We start from the raw sequence: 22,174 nt of genomic DNA on the forward strand, positions 1-22,174 counted from the left end.
CGCTGTGCCTCTGTCAAATAAATAAATAAAATCTTTAAAAAAAAAAAAAAAGGAGACGAGGGTGATTAGAATTCTCCCCTTTTGTGCCCACGTCGAGCACTTCCATGTTTGTATGTCTGGGAGCCTCTTGAAGGAAGGGGCCATGCATGGCTGAAACAGGGCACCAGCAGATCCTTGCTGGAATGAATGAATGAATGAATGAATGCATGAATGAACAGACGGACCATGTTCCTCTCCTTTCCCCTTCTTCCCGGAGCCCTCCCTCCTCTAGCGATCCTACCATTATACGGAGCGCTCCCCACACCACCTCACAGTGCATTCTTAGTCCCTTTCCTGCCTGTCCCGTCCCCATAGTCAAGCATCACAGCTTATAGCTTTCCCTGTTCCTTTTAAGCAGATGCGATTCTGCTTCCCCTGGGCTCCCGGGTGTCTTGTCCACCTTCCATTACTAGCTCTAATCAAATTGAAGGGATCTATTTGCTCGGCTCTTTCTCCCCTTAGATACTGATTTCCCTGGAGAGATGAGACTGTGGCTTTTACATAGGGTACAAATGCAGAGCAGGCACTGGGTAACTAAGATGAATCAATGAATGAATGAATGACTGTGTGAACTTTGGTACGAGCACGAATGGTATCTTGCCAGGAAGTCATTTCCTGATGTATGTCTGACAAGGGCATCGAGTGATAGTTTGTTGGTCTTTTCTTTTTCCTCAAAGATTTTGTTTATTTATCTATTTGACAGCGAGAGATACAGTGAGAGAGGCAACACAGCAGAGGGAGTGGGAGAGGGAGAAGCAGGCTCCCTGGATGTGGGGCTCGATCCCAGGACCCTGAGATCATGACCCGAGCTGAAGACAGACGCCTAATGGCTTGAGCCACCCAGGTGCCCCAGTTTGTTAGTCTTTAGGTGACTTGCCTGCCTGGACCAGCTAGAGCTCCTAGCTTCAGTCCCAAGAGTATGCCTAGCATAACGTGGCTCATAGAAGACAGACATGTATTTCTCTTCCGTATGAAAGAAGTCTGCAGGTGAGTGGTCCAGGGCTGACGGGGTGGCTCCCCAGTTACTGGGGACAAGGCCACTACTTTGTCTTCCACCATCTGTAGCACATGACTTCTGCCTTACGGTTCAAGATGGCTGCCCGAGCTCTAGCCATCACACATGCATTCTCACCAGAACGGTATGACAGAGGGTTACCCCTCCCTTTCTTCCTTTTCTTTCTTCCTTCCTTCCTTTCTTTCTTTTTTTATTTTTTTTTAAAGAGAGAGAGTTCTGGTGGAATGGAGGGACAAAGGGAGAGGGAGAGAGAGAATCTCAAGCAGGCTCCATGGTCAGCATTAAACCTGACATGGGACTTGATCTCAAGACCCTGAGATCACGACCTGAGCAGAAATCAAGAGTTGGATACTTAAAAGACTAAGCCACCCAGACACTCCTCCCCTTTTTTCAGGAAACAAAACAAAACAAAACAAAAAAACAAACTTTATTTTTTAGAACACTTTTAGGGACACCTCTGTGGCTCAGTTGGTTGAGTGTCTGCCTTCAGCTCAGGTCACGATCGTGGGGTCCTGGGTTCGAGTCCCACGTCAGGCTCCCTGCTCAGCAGGAATCCTGCTTCTCCCTCTGCCTGCTTCTCCCTCTGCTTGTGCTCTCTCTCTGACAAATAAATAAATAAAATCTTAAAAAAAAAAAAAGGAAAGGAAGTACAGAGTTCTCATATATCTCCTACTCCACAGACAACCTCCCTCACTGTCATTGGCCCACACCAGAGTGGTACCTTTGTTAGAATCCATGAACCGACACGGACACGTCATTGTCACCCTAGATCCGTAGTTAAGTTAGGTTCACTCTTGGTGGTGTATGTTCTTTGAGTTTTGACCAGTGCCTAGTGTCCACTCTCAACATCAGGCAGGATAGTAGGATGGCTCTATTAACCGTTCGTGCGCCACCTGTTTTCCCGCCCTCCGCTGGTGACCCCTGATCTTTTCATCGTGTCCATTCTTTAGCCTCTTCCAGAATGTCACATAATTGGAATCAGACACTATGCTGCCTTTTCAGCTGGGTTTCTTTCACACAGTAATATCCACATTTTGTGAAAGATTTTATTTTTAAGTAACCTCTGCACCCAAAGTGGGGCTCAGACCCACAACCCCAAGATCAGGAGTCACATGCTCTGCTGACTGAGCCAGCCCGGTGCCCTCCCTCCTCGAAATACACACTTACGTTTCCTTCACGTATTTTGTGACTTGATAGCTCACTTCTTTTTAGTGCTTAGTAATATTCCCTTGTCTTCCAAGTTTTAGCAGTTAGGAATAAAGCTGCTATAAACATCCATGGGCGTGTTTTTACATGGGAACACGTTGTCAGTTCACTTGGGTAAATACCGAGGAGTGCAGTTGCTGGATCAGATGGTAAGAGTATGTGTAGTTTTGTAACAAGCTGCCAAGCTGTCTAGCGAAGCACCCGTACCGTTTTCCTTTCCCACTAGCAGTGTCTGAGAGTGCTGGTTACTCCACAGCCTCATCAGCATTTGGTGTTGTCAGTGTTTTGGATTTTGGCCATTTTAAGAGGTGGGTAGTCCTTCCTTTTAAGAATACTTCTGGGGGCACCTGGGTGGCTCAGTGGGTTAAGCCGCTGCCTTCGGCTCAGGTCATGATCTCAGGGTCCTGGGATCGAGTCCCGCATCGGGCTCTCTGCTCAGCGGGGAGCCTGCTTCCCCCTCTCTCTCTCTCTGCCTGCCTCTCTGACTACTTGTGATCTCTCTCTGTCAAATAAATAAATAAATAAAATCTTTAAAAAAAAAAAAAAAAGAATACTTCTGGAAGCTAACAAGTAAAATATCCATTATATGACATAGGTCAGCACGTAGTCCTAGACTACATTCAGCTGCAAGGTAAGCTGGGAAGTGTAGCCTGTATTGGGGTGACCGAGTTGCCATCTGAAAAGTCAGCATTCTTCTTTTTTTTTTTTTTTTTTAAGATTTTATTTATTTCACAGAGAGATCACAAGTAGGCAGAGGCAGGCAGAGAGAGAGGGGGAAGCAGGCTCCCCGCTGAGCATCCCAGGGGCTCGATCCCAGGACCCTGAGATCATGACCTGAGCCGAAGACAGAAGCTTAACCCACTGAGCCACCCTGGTGCCCCAGAAGTCAGCATTCTTAACTGCTAAGGAAGAAGAGAGAATGGACACCGAGAGCCAACCAGCAGATTGTGCTGTGCTGCAGGGAAAAGAGATGCTCTCAGAGCAGCTTAGCATGAAGGGGAATTTGTTGGGTGCATTCAAGGATATTTCATGAAGACCCAAGGACAGGAAGTGTGGAGAAGCCTCTTGGGGTGCAGGATCTGGAGATTTGCCAGAAACCAGAGCAGCCTTCTCTGGTTTTCTGGGGGCAGAATACATCTGCTTTGTTCTTTTGTCTTTGTGCATGGTGGGAAAGATGTCCCAGCTTGAGTACTTCAGATCAATTAGCCAACTTCCCAGAGCCCCATTCCAAGTTCCTTGGAGAGAGAAGCTGTTTGGGCCGGCCTGGATCAGGTATCACCCTGGTCCCGTCTACTCTGGCTAGAACAGACAAACAAGGTAATAAAGGACCCCCTTTGAGAGGGGAGGAGGGCAGTTTTCCGAGAACAGGTATCGTGAGGTGGGGAGGCTCCCCCAAAAGTATCTACAGCAGGGACACAGACTCCGCAGATCCATGTCCCGGGACTTTGCAAAATGTTCCTTTAGGTAAACAACTAGTGAGTATTTTCTGTGTGCTTGGCACATGGATCTGCCTTTTAGGGAGCTTTCTCCTTTTTAAAAGATTTTATTTTTATGTATTTATTTGAGAGAGAGCGTTCATGAGGGATGGGGAGTGACAGAGGGAGAAAGAGAAGCAGACTCCTTGCTGAATGTGGAGCCCAACGCAGGGCTCGATCCCAGGACCCTGAGATCATGCATAACCTGAGCCGAAATCAAGAGTCAGAGGCTTCACCGACCCAGCCACCCAGGCGCCTCCTTTGCAGGAGTTTTTAAGTCTCTTTGGAATTCATTTGTATCTGTGGTCCGCACTGTTGGAGAAAGTCAGAGCTCCTTAAATTAATCATGTCTTCGCTTTCCCTATCAAGTCTCAAGGTGGGGATCAAGGGCTTCGGCGAATGCGTGTGTCCCCCGCTGGGTCTTTGGGAACTATCGTGATGTCCTAGTTCTCTCCTCATGTCTTTGTTTCTCTGGTAGTGTCTGAGTTTGTTAGCCGGTTCAGATACGGCCTCCTGTTCCCCCATCTCCCTAATTCCTTGACTTTTTTTCCTTCAGCCTTGGGATGGGCGTCCACTGTCCCAAAGCCACATGTCCCAAACATGAAATCTATATTCAGGGAAGAGAATGTTAGCTTTCTAGTCCCTGTAGGAAACGTACTCAGAGTTCGGCGGACCCTTCCAGCCGCAGGTACTGATAATGACCACGGGTGCTGTTCCTTGAGGCCACACTCAGCACCAAGCTAGGCCCTCTCTGTGCCTCATCTCATACATACAATCTCATAACCCTGAGAGGGAGGCATGATTTCCCCCCATTGTAAAGATAGTTAATCAGGAAGCAACTTGCTGGAGGTCACACAGCATCTGGGCACTAGAGCAGAGCTTCGGAACCAGACCCCTCTCCCTCCCGAGGCTTCCCCCATGCCCAAGGCCTCGGAGAACATTCCGCATTGCCTCCGAGCTCTGACGGGTGCGTGCCCTCCTGTGCTCAATCTTTGGAGAAACCATTCCCAACGTGTTTGCTAACTTGTCACTTTGAAGGTAACTCTTTGGAGATAAACTCTGATCCCTTTTTCAGTCAGCGGACAAAATAGGTGGGGCTGTGGCGGGGGTCGGGGGATGGGTGTGTGGTGGAGCACCGAGCTAGAGCAGGGACACGGAAGCCCAGCTCCGAGGCTGCCCCACTCTTTGGCTCTGGGCCAGGCCCTGCCCTCTCCAGTCCTCAGTCTCCTCAGGGGTGGTTCTGTCACCCTTTCTCAGCCCTGATGTTCTATAATTCCCAGCTTCACCAACATTTCATCAGGGGTCCGTGAGGTTGGAGCATCTGTACCGCACTGAAGGAGGAGGTTTGGATTTCTGGCTGAGCCTGCCCCCCTAGCGCCTGTGAGACCTGCTTCTCCCCGTCACATCTCCTGGACTTCCCCATCTGCTGCAACCCACAGAGGTTGCCTGGTGCTGTCCCACCAGTTCTTTCCAGTCGGGGTATACTGTGGCCTCTTCTGCTTACCAAGCCTGGGATTCAAGGAACAAGCATTCTTCTGTTTGTGCCTTCGAGAATACAAAGATGTGTCTGCATTCTCTCCTCTGGTCTTTTGCTAAGCATTTTTGGATACATCTGTCAAATCATTAATTCTATCAGCACCTCCGGGAGCCTGTAGTATCGTCTCCCTTTTGCAGACAAAGCCCCCAAGGCTCAGAGAAGTTAGCAGTTCTGTCTCGATCGATACTCTAGGTAGTGCCAGGGTAAGGATTCAAACCGGGGACTGGCGTTCCCCCGACTATGCCACGTGCCTTGGAATCGCTCCATTTACTTGGCCTGTGTTGGAGTTGGGGAGATAAAGTCTGTAGGTCTTCCTGGAGTGCTGTGATGGATCTCTGGTGTCCTGTGTGGTCTGGGTGGAAGAGGGTGGTCTGTTCCTGTTTGGAGGGGGGCTGGGGGGCCCGAGGGAAGAAACTTTATATGTGTGTTTGGAGGGTGGGATCCTGGAGTCAGGCACCCCTCCCAGCTGAGCATCCCTGAACTCTGTGTGCATTTGCTTCCAGATGCTGGAAGGAGACCAGGCCATCTTGCAGAGAATAAAGAAGGCTGTGCGGGCGATCCACAGCTCCGGCCTTGGTGAGTGAGCCTGCCTGATGCCCAGGCTGGCCAAGCAGCCCCTTCCCCAGCCACAGCATGGAACTGACTCTGCCTTTCCCTACCTCCACAGGCCATGTGGAGAATGAAGAGCAGTACCGAGAGGCCGTAGAGTCCTTAGGCAACAGCCACTTGTCCCAAAACAGTCACGAGCTGTCCACTGGCTTCTTGAACTTGGCCGTCTTCACCCGTGAGGTGGCTGCACTTTTCAAGAACCTGGTGAGGACCTGTTCCTTTCTCAGCCACCCTTAGCCTAGGCTCGGGACAAATCAAGTGAGCTAATGAACCTCTCTGTCCAGGGTTGCCCTGGACCTCCAGTCTCCCTTGACCTTGACCAATGACCCAATTCCCTTTCCAGCTCTGACCTCCCATTTGCATTCTTCTTGTCTGACTTCCCCCCCACCCCGTGTTCTCTCTCCCTCTCTCCCTCCATGTCTGTCATGTACCCACCTTGCAGAGCTGTGATGAGGCTCATGCTAGCTAAGTGCCCAGCCCCGAGGAAGCGCTCAGTAAGGGTTTGTTACTCTTGCGTCTGTGATTATTATATCTCTTTGCGTAGCACTGCCTCTCACACTGTCCTCTATGTAGGTCTTTGGTGTTTGAGTTCAACCGAGTTAAAGATTGCTTTTGTCTTTATCTCTCCTCCCACTGCTTTGGTCAAACTAAGGTTTGCTGAGGGTCTCCTCTGTCCTGGGCATTGTACTGGGGGCTGTTGACACAGGAAAGAGTCGGGCCGTGCCTGAGAGAGCCACAGTCTACTGGGGGAGGCAGGAACTGAGATGTGGGACAACACCAAGCATGTCTAGCTGTGCGGCACAAACTCAAGGACCCAGCAAGTTGGGTCAGAGGCCCGGTACTGCCAGGGTTCGGAAAAAGGAAGGTCACAGGGCGCCTGGGTGGTTCAGTCCATTGAGCATCTGACTTCAGCTCAGGTCATGATCTCAGGGTCCTGGGATGGAGCTTCGAGTCAGGCTTCACGCTCAGGGGGGAGTCTGCTTCTCCCTCTTCCTCTCCCCCCACTTGTGTGCATGTGCACTCTCTCTCTTAAAAAAGTAAGTAAAATCTTAAAAAAAAAATTGAAAAGGGAAGGTCAGCATAGGCCATGAGTGGGGCCAGTCAGGAAGGCTTCCTGGAGTAGGGGAGACCCAAGCTGTACTTAAAAGGTAAGCTAAAATAGCAGACAGGCAGTTGGGGCTGCCAGATGATAGAGATTCTATTCAAAATAGGTTTGTTTTTTTTTTTCAAACTAGAATATTTTTTTTTTTTAAAGATTTTATTTATTTATTTGACAGAGATCACAAGTAGGCAGAGAGGCAGGCAGAGAGAGAAGGGAAGCAGACTCCCCACTGAGCAGAGACCCCGATACCGGGCTCGATCCCTGGACCCTGGGATCATGACCTGAGCCGAAGGCAGAGGCTTTAACCCACTGAGCCACCCAGGCGCCCCCAAACTAGGATTTTTTAAACCGGAAGTTCATTGGCCCTTGTAATGGGAAATCCAGGTATGCAACTGACTTTAGGCCTCTTCTCTTTCTCTTAGATAGTTTCTGTGTCTGCTCAGTGGGCAAGGTGGCCCAGCAGACCCAGACTGACAATACTGTCAGAAGAAAGACAGTCTCTCTCCCATGACTTTGGCAGAAAGTTGCAGGAAGGACCCTGATTGGCTGGCTTGAGTCATGTTCCTGATACAGTCACTACGGCCCAGGGATGGGGTACCCTGATGAGCTCTGCTCCTGTGTTTACCCCATGTGACCACAGGGAAAGGGTTCCCCACATGATGGGGGAGACGAGGAGCTAACCACATACAAATGACAGATGGGCACTTCAGAGTCAGGGTCTGAGGGGTCAGGTGAGGATGCTGGAGGCAAAGGGCCGGAGATGGGACTGACCGTGGATGTTCCTAGAGCTGGGAGGTGATGAGGCCGGTTAGTCAGGGATGGCGGTAACAGCTCTTATGGGAGACCCCCTCTGCCACTCCGCTCCCCTCCTCCCTCGCCTCTCTCTCTCCCCAACCTCCTCTACCCCCAGTGCCCTCTTGGCCTCCCAGTGCTGTGCCTCTTGGAGCTGGAAAGATGGTCAGCCAGGGTGGGGTCTGAGGGGTCTCTGCTCTTTCTAGGTTCAAAACCTGAACAACATCGTCTCATTCCCCCTGGACAGTCTATTGAAGGGGCAACTGAGGGACGGGCGACAGGTGAGTTCCCATTTGGGGAGCGGGGGTGCCCAACGGTGGTGGGATGGAGCGAGAAAGGGGTGGGCAGGAGACCAGAGGGGAGGCAGGGCTGGGCTGAAGCCGCAGGTCAAATGAGGCTGTCACTGTGGGAGTGCTGACCCCATATTAGGGACTCTTGGAAGGACAGGAAGACGTGGCTCTGGGGTCAGCCGAGGATGGCTGACCTACTGTGTGTCTGGGCCCTGATGTGAGGTAGCTCAGGCTACTCTTACAGCAGCCCCACAAGGTAGGTTCTGTAGGCACTGTCGTCCCCGCTCTGCAGGTGAGAAAACCCGAGGCTCAGGGAGTTTGGTAACCTGCTTACAGTTCATACAGCTGGCTGGCGGAAGAGCCAGGGTGGGCTCTGGGGCTCTTGACTCTCATGCTTGGCTAGTCCCTGCCCTGGCAGCTCCCCCGCTCCAGGCAGAGCAGAACTCAAAGAAAGTGACAGAATAATCTGCATGAGAAATCTGTCCCAAAAGGCTCAGGGGAGACGCTGTCCTCCCCCCAGAGGCTTCCCTCTTGCCTAGGGCCAGTCACCAACCTGGGAACCACCCAAACCAGCCAGGCAGCTTCCTGCCTACCCCCTCCTGGGCTGAATGGGGCAATTCTGAAGGGTGTGAGCTGTCCCAGGCAAACTAGGCCAGGGATCAGCCAGGTGTTACTGGCTTGCTGTGTGGCCTTCAGTAGGCTTCGTAGCCTCTCTGTGCATATGTCCCTCTATCTGTACCCTTCCTGTTGAGAGGATGATCTAGTACCAGGCAGGAGGAAGGAGTGGGGTAAAGTTAGGGGACGAGTCTGACCTTTGTCTTTCCATCCTCATCCTCATGGTGATCTCAGTCTTCTGAGGGAGAGGACTTAGGGCAGACCCCAAAATCTTCCCACACTTCAGGCCAGGGCCCACCAAACCCAGCTGATTCTTAGCAGCTATGGGAGGAGGTTGGGTGGGTGAAGGGGCTCAACCCTGGGAACGGGGCTGGTTGGGTCTATTTGGGTGGGGGGGGGCGGGGTTTACAGTAAGGGCTCCCAGGGTTGGAGTTAGTTGGATTGTGGCTCTGAGCAGCATAGGGGAGCATGAAAGCGCAAAGTTGCCTTAAAGGTAGCAAAGTGTGCTGTGGATTCCCGACTCCAAGCGCCCCTTTGGGCACATTGTTCCTTCTAAACCACAGGATTCCAAAAAGCAGCTGGAGAAGGCGTGGAAGGACTATGAAGCCAAAATGTAAGTGGCTACAGTCAGGGTGGGTTTCCAGGGGAATCATGTCGGTGTTGCAGCAGGAGGCTAGACACTGGGGAGAACTTCCATGCTGCCCGAACATGTCATCCACAAGTGCACGGCCTCTCACTCTCTAGGGGCATTCATAGGGGGCGATTTATGCCCAGGCCTGATGGGAGTCTAGGGGCTGGGCTGCGAGACCACCGAAGGGAGGCAATTGTGAAGGGACCTCAAGATGCTGCTCTCAGAGGCCCATCTGCTCAGTGGTGCCAGATGTGGGCAGAGGGATGGAAAAAAGCTATCACTGACATACCAGCCACTTAATCCTCACAAGCACCCAGCCCTGTGCAGGAGGGGTTAGCGTCCCGATTGTCAGAGGAAGAATTGGAGGCTCAGAAGGGTTAAGTCACTTGCCCAAGGCCACACAGCTAAGCAGAGGTAGGATTGGGATTCGTGCTCCTTGATCCTTTTTCTGCAACACCAGGTGGTGTCTCGAAACATTTTGGTGGACATAGAGGAGGGAAGGGAGTTTGTGGTCATACCCAGGCCTCTTGGGTTCACCACACCAGACACTGGACCTCTCACCAGCTACGGGGCCATCATGGGGACAGAAGGAGCCAGTTCCCCCTGAGAGAGACTCCTCTGTCTGCAGGACTCTGCCAGGGCCCGCCCAGGCTCACCACACCTCAGAGCACTTGGTGGCTGTTTGTAAAATTTTGTTTCTCTTGCACTTTGCGAAAGCAGTATGTGTCTATTGAGAATAACTTAGAAAATAAGGAGATGCAAAAGAAGAAAACATTTTAATTATCCTTAAGAGAGGATTAGGGCGGGGCGCCTGGGTGGCTCAGTGGGTTAAACCTCTGCCTTCAGCTCGGGTCATGATCTCAGTCCTGGGATCGAGCCCCGCATTGGTCTCTCTGCTCAGCGGGGACCCTGCTTCCCCCTTCTCTCTCTGCCTGCCTCTCTGTCTACTTGTGATCTCTCTCTCTGTCAAATAAATAAATAAAATCTTAAAAAAAAAAAAAAGAGAGAGAGAATTCGGGCAATGTGGGGACTTGACACTACTTCTCTGTTTTTTGTATATTCATACATAGTATGAGCGGACCCTGTCATTTTGTCACTTAAAAACATGGGGGTAGGGAAAACTACCAAAACCAAGAGGAAAATTCTTAATTTCCGAGCCTCAAGTAGTAACAGCCTTCTGATCATTTTATTAAAATATTTTATTTATTTATTTGACAGAGATCACAAGTAGGCAGAGAGGCAGGCAGAGAGAGAGAGAGAGAGGAGGAAGCAGGCTCCCTGCAGAGCAGAGAGCCTGATGTGGGGCTCAATCCCAAGACCCTGGGATCATGACCTGAGCTGAAGGCAGAGGTTTAACCCACTGAGCCACCCAGGTGCCCCTCTGGTCATTTTTCTATGCATAAAGAAATATTTTTACAAAACTGAGAACATAATAATCATACATTTTTTTTAACTTAAAAATACATCATGACCATCTTTCCACATTGTTACATATTCTTATACGACGTCACTTAAATGGGTGCCAACATATGCATGACTCGTAACGTATTTTGTCTTCCCTGCCTTTGGGGAAGCATCCTTGGAATGAGATCTTGGCTCCTACCCATAATTATTGCTTGTGTAGGATCATTCTAAGTAGATCCTGGAGCTTTATGGTTCCTCCAGCCCCAGGGCCATGGGGATCTCCTGAAGCCGAAGGAAGGCCAGGACCCCCCCCCCCCCACAACCCTGTGCCAGCAGTATCCCCGTCTAAACTGCAGCTGTGCATGTAGACCCCGGGGCGAAGGTCACGGGAGCTGTGATGGGCATGGCCATTTGCTCTCACAAGAGGCCCAGGGATGGGCACACGCAGGCAGTCTTGTCTTTGGGCTTGGATGTGGGGTCGTCACATGGCCTGCATCTTACTGAGTCTCCTTAACCAAGCCCGCAGCCTCGCAGGACACCGTGTACCAAATGAAAGAATAACCCCCACCTTCCAGCCTCCTCCAGGCAGTTCTGCTTTTATCAGAGTTCCATCTTGCTCTTGCCTGTAAGGTGTTGTTTCGAGAAAAGACGCTGCAGTTGGTGGGGAGAGGGGCTCTGTGAAGATTCTCCAGTGAGGTATCACCGGGGCCCAGACTGGACCCCAGGGCTTCTGAGTCTGGTGGTCTCTCTGAGTCCTTATGCTCTGTGGCCTCCCGGCCTCTGCCATGGGCGCTACACAGGCTGAGCTCCACATCCAGGCACAGGTGTCCGTGTACACTCTTTTCTGTGAGGGCTTCAGGTATGGCTAGATATTGGTGAGCCCTGCGTTTCTGTGCATTTCCACCTTCTTCCTCCCACACTGGTCTGGGCAGCAGCTGGAAAGGCCACGAACAGCATCTGTCGGATACCACCAGGAGTCGCTTCCTGGTTGGTCACAGAGGAGGGTGGGTTCTCCGTTCTGCCTGGAGCTGCAAAGAAAGGCATCCCGGGCCCTGAGCAGGGGCCAAGTTTTTCTCCGTTGTTTAACGTGCAGGTCTGTTTCCTCATCTGAAACACAGGGCCGGTGGTACCTGGCAGGGTTGGCGTGGAGATGCAGTAGAACATCTAATGTTCTACTTACATGTAATGTTCTTTACATGGCTGTGAAGCACATCAGCAAGTACTCAGTGGTCATCTTTCCAAGCCCAGAACCGTGACCAGAATAGCACAGCAAGGGGCCAAGAGGCAGGAGCCAAACCCTCGGCTCCTAGCATTCCCCCCCAACCAGACTGGGATCTGGGACAATCACGTCCCTTCTCCAGGGCTCGGCTTCATCTTGTGTAAAACGATCCTTCACTGTGACCTGTCAGAAAAGACACCATGGTGGGGGGGAGGGGCACGGGCAGTGAAATAGGTGCTGGGGATTAAGTACACTTACAGGGTGCCTGGGGGGGGGGTATAGTCAGTTAAGCGGCAGACTCTTGGTTTCGGCTTGGTCATGATCTCAGGGTCATGGGACTGAACCCCACATGGGCCTCCGTGCTCAGCCAGGAGTTGGCTTGAGGTCCTCTGTCCCTCTCCCTCTGCCTCCTCCCCCGCACGCTCTCTCTCAAATCAATCAATCAATCACGCGCCGTGACAAGCACTGAGCAATGTATAGAATTGTCGAATCACTATATTCTACACCTGAAACTAATATAACACTGTATGTTAACTATGCTGGAATTAACATTTAAAAAATAAATAAATAAATACGTTTGGGAAAAAAAAGAAAAAAAAGATACTGTACCTGTCACCAACTGGGGCGGGAGACCAGGCAGGACAGGAGGGATGGAGCTAATCTGAGGCACCGTGTTGGTTACCAGTGTTGTCCCCAAGGCTCTATCATCAGACCTGGATCCAAGTCCTAGCTCTAGCACTTAACAGCCGAGCAATCTGTGACCCGTCTCAGCCTCGGGCTCCTCAACTGTAAAAGGGGGTCATGAATCCTGCCCCACAGGGTTCTCGTGTTAGTACGTGAAGGGTCTGGCAGAGCACCCGGCATAGCAGTAGTGCTTAAAAATAATAATTAGTAATAATAGCAGCTGATACCTGTACTCAGTTAAGAGCTCCCTCTGTCCAAGGAACTGTGATAAGCTCTTTAGATCATCAGACTGACTCCCCTTGGCAGGGAAAGGGGCTGTTACTGCCCCCAACTTATAGGTAAGACGTAAGAGAAAAAACACCACCACAGTCCCTGCTTTGTGGATCCCACTGGTTTGTAAGCGAGAAGAGAGGTGGGTCGATAAGTGACGGAAATACAAAGCGATGGTGCCGCGGGGATGGTGTCAGCGCTGGGGTGGCAGAAAAGACAGGTGGTTTGGTTTGGGTGGGGGTGGAGGGGAGGAGGCATCCCAGGAGAGGCTGTTCAAGGGGTCAGGCTGGCAGATACTGATTCGTTTTGATTCCTTTCCTGTCCCGCCGTCCTCCTCGCTGCCCCCCCACCCCCCATCTGAATACGAGACTGTCCCCCAAGTCCCCTTTCCATTTCTCTCAGTGTCCTCAGGAACTAGCATTTTCCCTGCTTCTCACTCCCTACTCATTTTACTTCTCTTGCAGCAACTTCATTCGAAGGAAATAAAAGTTTTCCAACGGTTGAAATGTTTAGAAACCACTGGTGAACCATTGAGGACATTGAGGGAATCGGAATTGTATTCTCTTCTGGCCAGGGCGTGAGAGAATAAAAAGCACTCCCCAGCTGGCAGTTTGAGGTTGGCAGGTCATCTCAGGTGACCAGGTCAGCTTTGGCAGGGTAAATTTCTTAGGTTACCTTAGCGGAGACGGAGGAACAGAGCTATGGTAATTCACAAAACCGTGCAGCGTACTTTATAGCTTGTTTTCATCCTGAACTGCCTAGCTTCTGTCCTTTAATCTCCACTAGAGCCAGTAGCCCCCACCCCGAATTAAATAAATAAATAAGGAAGCACCCTGTGCTAACACACACACATATTATCTAAAGGAATCACCAGATGGCTCAGTTGGTTGAGCGTCTGCCTTCAGTTTGGGTCGTGATCCCAGGGTTCTGGGATCGAGCCCCAAGTTGGGCTCCCTGCCCAGTGGGGAGCCTGCTTCTCCCTCTCCCCCTGCTGCTCCCCCTGCTTGTGCTTGCTTGCTCTCTCTCTCAAATGAATAAATAAAATTTTAAAAAATAAAGGAATCACCAGGGGTTATTACCATAACCGTCAATATCGCTAGCATCATCATAATCCTGCTACTTACTGAGGACTTACCATAGGCCAGGGACGGTACCATGCATTATACCATCTGAGAACAAAACAGTATTTGTCTCGTTTTTGAAATGGGGGAAATAAAGCTTGGAAAGTTTTATAAAAATTAGGTGAGAAAGCTGCCATTCAAACCCAGACTGTGCATTTCTAGCCACTGTGCTATGGTGCTTCCTTTTTGTCCATTTACTCTGGAGCAGATGTCTCTCAGTGTTAGTACATACAGAGCTTCCTCATCCTTTTTAACAGTTGCATAGTATTCCTGTAACTGGCCATAGCATAATTTAACTACTTCCTCCTGATAGACATTTAGCTTGTTTTTCATTTTTTACTATTGAAAGATGTGGTAGCAATGTCTGTGGGAGATACCCCTGCCCTTGCCAGCAGCTCTGCCTTCTCTGTCTCCCACCCTCCTTAGCAAGCTGCCAGGCTCACTGCTGACACCCTGCTGTCCTAGCCAGCGCCTCTCTCTGCTGCTCATTCAGATCCCCCAAAAAGCATCTGTCATGATCCCCTAGGAGGCCCGGGTCATAGGGTCCATCCCCACCCTAACTCCACTACCCTGTCATAGACTCCCTCTCGGGATATCATCAAGTCTTAGGGAAATGTAAAAGAGTCACTCCTAAGAAATTTTTTCTAGAAAACCTATAGAACTGTACCCTAGAGCAGTAGTTTCTCAGTCGGGGGTGATTCTGCACCCCCACATCACCCCCAGGAGATATCTCTGGTTGTCAAAACTGGGAGAGGCTACAGGAGCCTTGTGGGTAGAGGTTCCAAACATCCTACATCCACGGAACAGCCCCCCACATCAGAATCATCTGATCAAAGTATCTGTAGTTCCAGGGTTGAGAAGCTGCTCTCTGGGTCTCCAGGGACAGATTCAGAGTATAAACACTACCCCAGAAGCCTGACCTCAGTGGGGCCTGGAACTTTAAAGCCAGAATGAACTCCGCCTAGGCCATTGCTTCCCCAGTTTACAGATGGGAAAACTAAGGCCTACAGGGACCTGTGATAATAATAGCTGTAGGGTCTTCTGTGTGCTGAGTCTGCTGTGTCCTCTCTCTCATTTGGGTACAGAGAAGGATCTCCATTTTGCAGATGGGGAGACCAAAGGGGGGAGGGGAGTGACGTTTGTCATGTATCCCACAGCCATCTTTGCTTGGGGCTGGCACCTACTTGAAATCACCACTGATGAGCAAGATGTCTCGTTGACAAAGGAACTGTGGTGACAGGTGCCCAGCCCCAGATGTGGAAACACTCCCGGGCTGAGAGTGGGTGGGCTGCTGGGTGTGGGATTTCCAGGAAATCATTTACACACAGATCCACCCATCCCGGAAGAGGGATAACAGCCAACCCTGGAGATCTGTGGGGGCAAGGCCCAGGTTGCTCTCAGCTGCAAGCCCAAGAGGCCCCGTCTTCACTCACAAAGAAAAGACGGGTTTGTTAAGCTTTACCTGGGAGGTTCCGTGGCTCAGAGCATGAAGGCACTTGGTGATCCCTTAAGCCATGTGGTCCTAAACCCCTCCCAGCAAAATCACACTGGTCACCCCAGACCTCACCTGGCCCTCATCTAAGCCCATCACTTCCTGCATAAAAACCTTCCATTCCTTCCCACTGCTCTTGGGAACCCTGACATGATCTGAACCAGGCCCTGTGTGATCTGGCCCCTCTGTCCCTTACCGGGAACCACCACCTCTCCGCCTCCACTCCTGAGCCCTGAGGCCTCCTGCCTCCAGCCGTCACAGGGTCTGATGTTCCTAGCTTCCTCCTGGCAACTCCACAGACCTCAGCTCTCACCTCGAGTAGCGCTTCCTGAGCGGCCCGTGGTCAGATCCCCATTTTAGCTTTTCGTGACTCTCTTGATGCCTGGGATCAGATCCACGTCATTCTCCCCCACCAACCCGTGGGTTCCCAAATCTGCCTCGTTCACCGCTGTACCCACCCTGCCACACGGCTGGCGCACGGGAAGCCCCCTCACTCTCGTGTGCTCGTGGCAGAGAGGAGCGTGGGGAGGTGGTGGGACATGAAAGGAGCCCCAGTGAGAGTTGTTCAGGTTTCTCTTTCCTTGGGGCCTAGGGCCAGGCTGGAGAAGGAGAGGGACCGGGCCCGGGTGACAGGAGGGACGCCTGGGGAGGTGGCCCAGGACACTCAGAGAGAGCGGCGCATCTTCCAGCTGCACATGTGTGAGGTAAGGATGCTGCAGGGGTGAGTGCGGGGTGGGTACGTCTTCCTGCCTTCGTCTCCTGAACCCCCAGGGGGGCCCAGTCACAGGTTCTGGCCCAGAGGGATGGCACCAAGGTTCAGTGATGGCCCGGGATGGGGACGGCAGCCCCCTGGCCCCCAAGATTCCACTTCTGCTCACAACTGCGTGCTTGGCCCTGCTCTTTCCCCAGTATCTGCTGAGAGCCGGGGAGAGCCAGCTGAAGCAGGGTCCCGATTTCCTGCAGAGCCTCATCAAGTTCTTCCACGCCCAGCACAAGTAGGTCTTTGCCCTGTCCCCACCCCCCACACCATGGTCCTTGCTCCTTAACCCTTCAGGCAACACAAAACAAGGCCCCTCCCCAGGGTCTGGCAGGCCCTCGAGGACTCTGTGCCTTGTTGGTGATGCTTTGTACAGCTTCCCTTAAGGGGGTGTTCACCGTGTATCAGGCGCTAAGTACTTTCTCTTACACATTGGCTCCCTCTCAATCCCCAGCAACCCATTTTCTCCTCAGAAACTAAGCCTGAGGTTTACTAACATCCCCCAGCTAGTAAGTGGGATCTAGACCCAGACAACTTGGGCTCCAGAGAGCGGGCTCCCGCCGGACAGAGAGCACTGCCCCAGGTGCCCCGCGATCCTTGGAGCACCTTCTCCCACACGTCCTGCTTCTCTCTTTCTCATCGTTCTCATCCCTTGCTGGGCCTCACACCTCTTAGCTTTTTCCAAGATGGCTGGAAGGCTGCTCAGAGCCTGTCCCCCTTCATCGAGAAGCTGGCAGCCTCTGTACATGCGGTAAGTTGGGCCTCGGCCTTGGGGACCTGGTCAAGCCCCTGTCTTTCCAGGGGGAGCCTGAGGGTGGGGAGAGCTGGCCCCTGCTCGTCTTGGTCTGGGCCGTGCGCCTGACCTGTCCGCTGGCTGACGGAGGGGTCCTCTGTTCCACAGCTGCGTCAAGCCCAAGAGGAGGAGCTCCAGAAGCTGATCCGGCTCCGGGACTCCCTCCGTGGGACACTGCAGCTTGACAGCAGAGAGGTCAGCCCCCGCGAATCATCCCCAAGTGTATGCCTTCTCCCAAGGCCCGCTGTGGAGGGAGGGAGAGAGGGACCCCTGCAGAATGAGGCTCTGCCCACCCAGACGCCCTAAGGTCTCCTTTGCATGTCGGAGGAACAGGAGACTCTGAGCCGGAAGAACTCGGGAGGCGGTGGCGGGGGCTACAGCATCCATCAGCACCAAGGCAATAAGCAGTTTGGGACGGAGAAGGTGGGCTTTCTCTACAAGAAGAGTGACGGGTAAGTGACCCTGAGAGCTTGACTAACTTGCCCAAAGCCACACAGCCAGTAAATGACAGTTGGGGGAGCTGCCGGGGGGAGCCATTCTCATCATTTACATAGACTCTGCGGGTTCCAGGACCCTCCACTCTAGCAATGCAAAATCCTCCGAATCCTAAGCATGTGAACTTCTCCTAGAAGTCACTGGTTGTTCCCGATTTGAAAAAGGATAAAAGCAGCTGCTAGCAGTTATTGAGCACTTATTATGCCCTAGACCATCCCTGTGCCCTTCCCTTGAACCTCTGTAATATACTGAGTATGCCTAGAAATGAAAGTGTTGACCGTGCCTTGCTCCCTGGTGTTAAAAAAAAAAAAAAAAAATCAGTGTGTAAAATGCAAAGCCTCGGGCGCCTGGGTGGCTCAGTGGGTTAAGCCGCTGCCTTCGGCTCAGGTCATGATCTCAGGGTCCTGGGATCGAGTCCCGCATCGGGCTCTCTGCTCTGCAGGGAGCCTGCTTCCTCCTCTCCCTCTCTCTGCCTGCCTGTCTGCCTGCTTGTGATCTCTGTCTGTCAAATAAATAAATAAATAAAAATCTTTTAAAAAATAAATAAAAAATAAATAAAATAAAATGCAAAGCCTCCATGGGATGTTCCCATTTCTCCTGACTAATCAGTTTTTATCAGAGAATAATAATTTTGGTATACTAATTAATATTTACTTCTTGTAGAAGTGTTAAGTAGCTTTGGATCGTGGGTTTGCCAATTTTATTTGTGGGGGGGGGTCTCAATATTTATCTTGCTTTATCCTTAATCGTAATGCAGCTGTTGTGGTCGAGAGCCTGATCCTCCTCTCAGTCTGGGAGTTCCCTAAAGTCCGGAGCTGTGTCTCCTTTATCAGACTAGTGGCTCTCAGAAGGCCAGGGTCATGATTCCCTTCAGAGTCAGGATTCCCAGAGAGTGGGGGCTCTGTTTCCCCCATCAGACTGGGAGGTACCTCAGGGCAAGACTACGTCTCCACCATCAGAAGGGAGCCCCAGAAAGTGAGGGGTGTAGGGGTCAGGGAATGAAGAGGTGTGCTGGAGGTCAGACAGGTGGGGCCAGGGACCTGGTCAGAACTCTGTTTTCTGATAATGGGGGAATTAGGTGTGAGCCTTGGGTCAGTGTCTCTCTATCCCTCTGGGCTCTAGAATTCGAAGAGTCTGGCAGAAAAGGAAGTGTGGAGTCAAGTATGGCTGCCTGACCATCTCCCACAGCACGGTGAGGCCTGGAGGGGGCACGATCGATAGGTCCTTTCTTCACTTCTGAACAAACAAGTGTCAAACCCTCCCTCCAGCCCTGGCCCCCAAACCTGGATCCAGATCCCTGGAGACCCCCTGTGGGAGGAAGGCTGGGACTCAAAGCTCTCAACCTAATCTTGGCCCACACTCCACATCCCTGAGGCGCTGGAAGCGGGAAGACATGAACCGGAACAGGACAATTATGCCCATTTAATAGACTGGGAAAATGGAGGCCTGCGAGTTTGGAAGACCCAGAGGAGCACATGTGTTCTCTCTCCCCAAATTCCCACAGATAAACCGGCCCCCAGTGAAGCTGACCCTGCTGACGTGCCAAGTGAGGCCAAACCCTGAGGAGAAAAAGTGCTTTGACCTGGTGACCCGTGAGTACTCCCCATCTCCTCCCCACAACTGCCCAGCGCATCTCTAAGAGACCTGCCGGCTCCCTGGAGGCTTCAGTTAGGGCCCCGTGTCCAGTCCCCAGTGTGTTTATCAGACGGCTGGCCCTGCAGGCATCAGACACCTGAGGCCCTGGATGCTGTTTTTAGAGGCTTTACTCCACAGACTATTAAATATTAAAATGTACCTTCATCCCACATTAAGTATGATTATTTCTGTAAAGTATATTTAAATAGATTTGGGTAATTCAGCTTTGGAAGTTATTATTTCACATTTTCACTCTTCATTCTTTGGAGGCTTTGGTGCCAGGTTTTACGTGGGGGTCAGTGCAGGCTAAGAAAGACCTAGATCTCATTCTAGGGCAGCTCTCTCTGGCAAGGATGTGATGTGGGGATCCAGTAAGATGATGGGGAGTATTCAGAAGAGTGGTACAGATATAGCACTGTCAAAGATAAAGGAGGGGAAGGCCTGCCCTGCTGTGGCAATCAGGAAAGGCTACTTGGAGGAGAGAGCCTTTGAGTGTAGCCTTGAAGGACAGAGATCGCTGAGTTTGGGGGAGGACGTTTCAGGAGACAGGACTGGCATGATGAAAGGCACGGGAGTAGGAGAGTAGGTCTGACTAGGCTGACCAGAGTGCAGAGTTCGCAGAGGAGAGTGGTGTGACATGAAGCCTGGGAATGCCTCTTAAAGTTTCAGACCTTATTTTCTGGCAATAGGGAGCCACAGAGGGTCCTGAAGAGGGGGTGGCCTGATGAGATCAGAACCTTGGGCACAACAGTCTGGCGGATGGTACAGGTTGAGGAAGGGGGGGAGCAGGGAGACTAGACAGGAGGCTGAGGGCCCATGTGGGGTGGTGGCAGTAGGTTTGGAGTATACCCTGTCTCTGAACTGGGGTTGGGGGGGTGGTCCTGGAAGAGGAGGGCCTTGGTAGGATCCTCCTTTGGAGGTGACTTCTGAGAAACAGCTCATGCTGCCAGCCACTATCCTTGCCCATGGTTATCCGCCCCCCAGCTCCCAGCTAGGCAGAGTCTGGAAGGGAGCCCCAGAAAGTGAGGGGTGTATGAGTCAGGGGATGAAGAGTTGTGGCTGGAGGTCAGACGGGTGGGGCCAGGGACCTGGTCCAGGACTCTGTTTTCTGATACAGGGGAATTAGGTGTGAGCCTTGGGTCAGTGTCTCTGACACTGGGGACAAAGTTCCACCTCGACCCCACCAGCTGGGTGAAGGCTCCTTGCATTTCTCTGCGCCAAACATACCCCCTCTCCCTACAGACAACAGGACATACCACTTCCAGGCAGAAGATGAACATGAGTGTGAGGCGTGAGTGACACCACCCTCCCCCCTTGCGAAGCCCCCCCCCCCATCTCTCCCCACTCCCCTCCCAGCTGGAGACAACCTGGGGGTGGGGACAGGGGAGCCTCATCTACCTCCCAGCCAGGTGTCCCCACCCATGCGGGTGTCACTCCCATGCCCCCTCGCACCCTTTCCGTAGGTGGGTGTCAGTGTTACAGAACAGCAAGGATGAGGCCTTGAGCAGTGCCTTCCTCGCGGAGCCCAGCGGCGGTGGCCCGGGACCCTGCGGGGGCGCCGGGCTGGACGGGGAACCCCAGGACCTCACGAAGCTGCTCATCGCCGAGGTGAAGAGCAGGTCCGGGAATGGCCAGTGCTGCGACTGCGGGGCTGCAGGTGGGCCAGCGAGGGGTGGGGAGAGAGGAGGGAGCTGGCGGCGGAGGGGAAGGGCCGGCGCCTCCAGGCACGAGCCGCTCTCTCTTGCAGACCCCACGTGGCTCAGCACCAACCTGGGCGTGCTCACCTGCATCCAGTGCTCGGGCGTCCACCGCGAGCTGGGCGTGCGCTTCTCGCGCATGCAGTCCCTCACCTTGGACCTTCTGGGCCCCTCCGAGCTGCTGGTGAGGGCGGGGCGGGGCCAGAGGGGGGTTGGGGCGTGGCTTAGTCGGGGCAGAGCTTGGGCAGACTGGCTCTGCCCAAGGGTTTTGCGCTCGGGTCGGGCGGGGCGAGGTGGGGCAGGATCCTTAAGATCCGGAAAGGGGAGGGTCGGGGTCCGGCCTCTGCAGGCTCCGTCCTCCAGGGGCGCTGTCCTAAAGCACCCGTCTTACCCCTCCGCTTTCTTGCGACTCCAGCTGGCCTTGAACATCGGAAACACGCGCTTTAATGAGGTGATGGAGGCCCAGCTGCCCGCACAAGGCGGCCCTAAACCCTCAGCGGAGAGTGACATGTAAGGGGATTCTCAGATGGGGGTCGGGCCGTGCGTCCTGGCTGGGGATTCTGCTTCTCCAGCTCCTGTAGTCTCAGGAGGATCTTGGGCCAGAAGTCTAGGGAGAAGGGAGCCGCAGATCTGGAAGAGTACAGGACATGGGGCGGGGGGTAGATCCGTAGCTCCTCTGGGATGGTTCCAGGGGTCAGCTGAGGGGAAACGGCCCATGCTCTGAGACTGTGGTTGACTTCGGCAGGAGCACGCGCAGGGACTACATCGTGGCCAAGTATGTGGAACACAGGTTTGCCCGCCGGTCCACACCCGAGCCTCAGAGACTCCGAACGGCCATTTGCAACCGGGACCTCCTGTCAGTACTGGAGGCCTTTGCTAATGGGCAGGACTTTGGACAGCTGCTGCCTGGGCCTGAGGGACAGGTGAGGACCCCCTCCAAGGGCCACCTATATCCCACCCCCTCTCATACTCCCCAGTCCTTCTCCAGGACCAGCTGTCACTCTCTTCTGCCCCCCACCCACGACATCTGTTCAAACCCCACCTGTTGGAGGGGTAAATGGGGTAAATGGAACAGAGCACTTCCGTGGGGCAGACCTGGGCCAGAGTCCTGGCTCTGTGTTTTCCTAGCTGTGTGATCTAGAACAGGTCTGTGTTTTCCTAGCTGTGTGATCTAGAACAGGTGACTTCACTTCTCTGAGCCTCCGTTTCTCATCTGTGAAATGAGTGGATGATAGCACCCCAGGGGTGAAGTGAGAATGAAGCATGGAGTGTAAAGGGCCAAGCGCATGCTAAGCG

The 22,174-nt window shown here is 52.6% G+C and overlaps 1 protein-coding gene across 1 annotated transcript in view; it reads left to right on the forward strand.

Moving 5' to 3' along the window:
• Window positions 1–22,174, forward strand: part of ASAP3 (ArfGAP with SH3 domain, ankyrin repeat and PH domain 3) — a 48,278-nt gene that overhangs the window by 20,329 nt on the left and 5,775 nt on the right. The window contains 16 exon segments of the mRNA XM_032301906.1: window positions 5,776–5,848; window positions 5,940–6,085; window positions 7,982–8,056; window positions 9,244–9,293; window positions 16,094–16,205; window positions 16,411–16,496; window positions 16,934–17,009; window positions 17,160–17,246; window positions 17,385–17,503; window positions 18,669–18,738; window positions 19,051–19,138; window positions 20,424–20,472; window positions 20,645–20,838; window positions 20,929–21,062; window positions 21,294–21,388; window positions 21,624–21,801. Coding sequence (XP_032157797.1) covers window positions 5,776–5,848; window positions 5,940–6,085; window positions 7,982–8,056; window positions 9,244–9,293; window positions 16,094–16,205; window positions 16,411–16,496; window positions 16,934–17,009; window positions 17,160–17,246; window positions 17,385–17,503; window positions 18,669–18,738; window positions 19,051–19,138; window positions 20,424–20,472; window positions 20,645–20,838; window positions 20,929–21,062; window positions 21,294–21,388; window positions 21,624–21,801 — 1,632 coding nt within the window.

The sequence above is a fragment of the Mustela erminea genome, chromosome 10 (assembly GCF_009829155.1).
Source record: "Mustela erminea isolate mMusErm1 chromosome 10, mMusErm1.Pri, whole genome shotgun sequence".
NCBI lineage: Eukaryota > Metazoa > Chordata > Mammalia > Carnivora > Mustelidae > Mustela > Mustela erminea.